The sequence below is a fragment of the Brassica napus genome, unplaced genomic scaffold, assembly GCF_020379485.1.
Source record: "Brassica napus cultivar Da-Ae unplaced genomic scaffold, Da-Ae ScsIHWf_816;HRSCAF=1166, whole genome shotgun sequence".
Lineage (NCBI taxonomy): Eukaryota > Viridiplantae > Streptophyta > Magnoliopsida > Brassicales > Brassicaceae > Brassica > Brassica napus.
The window spans coordinates 43,344-47,907 of NW_026016862.1; the positions used below are offsets into that span (position 1 = coordinate 43,344).

General features: G+C 39.5%; 1 protein-coding gene across 1 annotated transcript; it reads right to left on the reverse strand.

The window, feature by feature from the left end:
* Nucleotides 1–2,353: 2,353 nt before the first annotated feature.
* Nucleotides 2,354–4,077, reverse strand: LOC125605974. Its single transcript, XM_048775322.1, has 4 exons — nt 3,993–4,077; nt 3,140–3,381; nt 2,652–2,982; nt 2,354–2,538 (listed from the first exon to the last, which is right to left on the reverse strand). Exons 1-4 carry the CDS (start codon nt 4,075–4,077, stop codon nt 2,354–2,356), a joined length of 843 nt encoding a protein of 280 aa, XP_048631279.1.
* Nucleotides 4,078–4,564: the final 487 nt, after the last annotated feature.

Genomic DNA, 4,564 nt, shown 5'->3' on the forward strand with positions numbered 1-4,564 from the left:
ATGAGTTGTTGTTGGATGCTCCATGTATCGACTAACAACTCCAACTGCGTGTAGGATGTCGGGCCTTGTGCACGTTAGATAGCGTAAGCTTCCAACAAGACTCTTAAAGAGTGTTGGATCCACACTTTCTCCTTCTTCTTCCTTTGATAACTTGACTCCACATTCCATTGGCGTGCATACTGGATTTTAGTCATCCATCTTGAACTTCTTAAGAACCTCTTTAGCATAGCCTTCTTGAGTAATGAAGATTCCATTTTCTTTCTTGCTTTACTTCAATGCCAAGGTAGAATGACATCAATCCAATGTCGGTCATCTCGAACTCCTTTATCATCTCCATCTTGAAATCTTCAAACATAATCGGATTGTTGCCAATAAATATTAAGTCATCAACATATAAGCATGCAATCAATATATCATTGTTTTGAGTTTTAATATAAGGTGCATGCTCATATGGACACTTGATGAAACCTTTCTCCTTGAAGTACTTATCAATCCGGGTGTTTCATACTCTTGGTGCTTGCTTTAATCCATAAAGCGCCTTCTTCAGCCTTAAGACTTTGTTTTCTTCTCCTTTGACTATGTAGCCTTGTGGTTGCTCAATGTAGACTTCTTCCTCAAGGTCTCCATTTAAGAAGGCTGATTTTACATCCATTTGATGTATCCTCCAACTCTTTTGGGCTGCCAATGAAATGATTAGTCTAACCATTTCTAAGCGAGCAACTGGACCAAATACCTCATCATAGTCGATCCCGGCTCTTTGACTATAGCCTTTTGCCACCAATCTTGCCTTGTACCTTTCAACTTCTCCTTTAGAGTTCTTCTTTGCCTTGTACACCCACTTCACACCAATTTCCTTGTGTCCATTTGGAAGTGAAGCTAACTCCCATGTATCATTCTTTTGAATCGACTTGATTTCCTCATCCATTGCACTTCTCCATGACTTCTTTTCTTGGGCTTCTTCAAAGTTCATAGGCTCGCAATCCGCAAATAGACAAAATAGAGTAAGATTGTCTTGATTTTCAGTTACCTCGTAGATGTCTTGTAGACTTCTAAAACGTGGAGTCCTTTCACTTGAGCTTTCATCTCCTTGAGAACTTGTTGTTGGTGAAGTTGGTGGTGTAGCTGGCTCTTCTCTCGGTTGCTCCACATTCTCTTCTTCAAAGGATGAAAAGAAGTTGTAGTCTTCATTATTTGATCTCCAATCCCATTCTCTTTCTTCATCAAAGATGACATTCCGACTAATGATTGTCTTCTTTGTTTCTGGATTGTAGAGCTTGTAGCCTTTGGAGTTAGCGTCATACCCAGTGAAGATATACTTCTCACTTTTATCATCTAGTTTGCTCCGCTTCTCGTCTGGAACATGAGTATGAGCAATGCTTCCAAAGACTCTTAGGTGTGAGACTCCAGGCTTCCTTCCGCTCCAAGCTTCTTGTGGTGTCTTTTCTAAAACACTCTTTGTTGGAGAACGGTTTGATATATAAACCGCACAAGCAACTGCTTCTGCCCACAACTCCTTTGGTAGCTTCTTACTCTTGAGCATGCTTCTTGCCATCTCAAGTATTGTCATATTCTTTCTTTCCGCTACTCCATTTTGTTGAGGGGTTCTTGGCACCGTCAACTGTCTTCGGATGCCATTATCTTCACAATACTTCAGAAACTCCTTGGACATGAATTCTCCCTCCTCGATCCGATCTCATGGACTTGATCTTAAGACCACTTTCCTTCTCAACATGGGCTTTGAACTTTTTGAAATTTTCAAACACTTCTGATTTTTGTTTCAAAAGTAAACACATGTTTTTCTTGAAAAGTCATCAATAAAGAGAAGGAAGTAGTTACTCTTACCAAGTGAACTTGGTTTGATCGGACCACATACATCTGTATGTATGAGTTCTAGTGGCTTTCTTGCTCTTGTCTCCGACTCCTTTGGAAAACTCATCTTGAATTGCTTTCCAAGTAAGCAACCTTCACACACTTGATTTGGATGACTGATGCAAGGTAATCCTTTCACCATTTCTTTCTTGGAAAGTAGCTCTAAGCCTCCGAAGTTGAGATGCTCAAATCGAAGATGCCAAAGCCAAGATTCCTCCTTGTAGCACATCTTGAGACATCGTGCAATGTCATTTTGAATATTTAGGAAAAACATTCTATTGTTTGACATTGGCACCTTTGTGATGAGATTATTTGCTTTATCTCTTAAAGAAAGGCTATTATCTTTTAGTCGAATGTCATAACCTTTCTCTAAGAGTTGTCCTAGGCTCAAGATGTTGGTCTTCATGCTTGGAATATAGTACACTTGTTGAAATGAATTGGTGATCTCCATTCTTCAAGCGGATGAGAATATTTCCTTTACCTTTCACCTCCATCTTGATTCATCTCCCAAAGCCACATTGGTTTTCACCGATTCATCAAGCTCCACGAACATGCTTTTATTTCCACACATGTGGTTGCTTGCACCACTATCAAGGTACCACTTGTGAACCTCATTTGGTTCATCCTTCTTGTAAGCCATCAACAACATATCTTCTTCCATACGACGTTCTTCAACATATTTGGACTTCTCTTCAACTCTATTGTTGTTTGGAGTTTTGCATTCAGAAGCATAATGTCCAAATTTTCCGCACCTATAGCATTTGATGCTTGATTTATGGTACCTTGATTTTGCGTTTCCTCTTCCACGACCTCTTGATGAGTTCTCTCCTCTTTGGTTGAATTTGTCTTATATGGTCTCCAACCTCGTCCATTTACACCACGGTCTCGTCCATGGAAATGACCGCCACCACGTCTTTGATTGCTTCGGCCACTTTCTTCCTTGTGATCAATTCTCATCTTGAGAACTTGCTCCACAATATCTTCTTTCTTCTTCTTCTTTTCTTCATAAGCTTGTAGTGATCCAAGAAGTTGCTCCATTGTCATAGTCTCCAAGTCTTTGTCTCTTGTCTCTTCAATCACGGTGACGATATGCTCGAATTTTAATCCAATGATCTAAGAACTTTCTCCATGATTCTCACCTCATCTAACTTCTCACCATTTCTTTTTAGGTTATTAGTAACCGTCAAGACTCTTGAGAAGTAATCTGAGATGAGTTCTCCTCCTTCATTTGTAATGCTTCAAATTCTCCTCTTAGAGTTTGAAGACGTACCTTCTTAACTTGTTCCGCTCCCTTGTAAGATGTCTGAAGCTTCTCCCATGCTTCTTTGGATGTCTTTGCTCCAGCAACCTTCTCAAATGTATCTTCATATAATAATTGATAGATTAGACAGAGAGCCTTCTTGTCTCTCTTCCTTGAATCCCTCAAACCACCTACTTTTGTGTTGAGATAACCACCATCATTCTCCGGTTCAATGAAGCCTTTCTCGACTATCTCCCACACATCATGTGCTCCTAGATAGCCATCATCCTAAGACTCCAATTGTCATAGTTGCTCTTAGTGAGCAATGGAACTTGGAAGGGAACACCATTTTTGTCATCTTCAAAAGGAACTTGAAGCTCTGATACCACTTTGTTGGAATGAAAAACTTTATAAAGATGGAGAAAGTGTTTAAGTGTTTGAAGAGAAAAAAGTTTTGTGAAGAAGAAAACTTTTATAATTTAGAAGAGAACTCTTATTACTTGAAAGTTTCTTACAAACTGGATTATTTCTTGATGATACAAAGTGAGAAGAGAGTGGAGGTATTTATAGCCTCCAAAGTACAAAATATCTTACATATTTTAATCTTAATCTAGAGAATTCTACATAATATCTAGATTATTTATCCTAATTTTCTAGATAATTCTATAAGAATATCTAGATTTTTGTTTTTAGGAGGTGAATGATTTCTCTAGAATTTGGGCTAAGTTTTGGATCAACACATGATTAACCCAATAATATTTGATCCAAATCAAGTTTACTTTTCAACATCAGCTTGTGGAGGCGTTGAGAGAGCCCTGTTGACTGCATAGGTCGGAGCTGGAAACTTTTGTCGAAAATGGAAGAGACAGCAAGTGCCACGAACCTCCGGCTAATATACCAACACCTTGCATAGCAAACACGGCAGCGATGAAGCAACCACGAGTCTTCTTGTTAGCGTATTCAGACATAATGGTAGTAGAAAGAGGGTAATCACCTCCAATACCGAATCCCAGCGAAAACCTAAATTAATAAAAAAAATTAAATATTGTTGTAATTGGAGAGTTTTAGAGACTGAATGTTTATGTTTTTATTAATGAACAATAGAGGTTCCTTATATAGGAACTACAAAGTATAGGAAAAAGAAAATTATCCAAAACCTATACAACATGAAATAGGAAAAGATCTAAAACAGAGAAAAGAAAACGTCCTAGGTCTAAGACGGTCTAAACCGACCGTCTCTCTTTCCTCGGACGACCGCTCTCTCTCTCCTCCTGGGTCCCCGGTGTGTGCCTTGTCGGTCTTGTTGGGTTGGGTCAGGGTTGGTGAGGAACTTCAAAGGGGCGGGTGTCTTTCCGTGGTTTCGGGGTGTGGCCGACGACGTGGGGTCGTCGGAAATAATTCTTCGGAATTCGTTTGGCCGGGAATCCTCGAATTTTTTGTCCATTGAGGATCTAC

What these genes read in the sequence shown, in the direction of transcription:
- LOC125605974 (XM_048775322.1), bottom strand. Translation starts at nt 4,077, where the DNA reads ATGTCTGAATACGCTAACAAGAAGACTCGTGGTTGCTTCATCGCTGCC. An exon ending in TGTTGGTATATTAGCCGGAG is followed by an intron (nt 3,382 to 3,992) that starts GTTCGTGGCACT and finishes ATGGCTATCTAG; the next exon opens with GAGCACATGATGTGTGGGAG. An exon ending in GAGCGGAACAAGTTAAGAAG is followed by an intron (nt 2,983 to 3,139) that starts GTACGTCTTCAA and finishes GAAAGTTCTTAG; the next exon opens with ATCATTGGATTAAAATTCGA.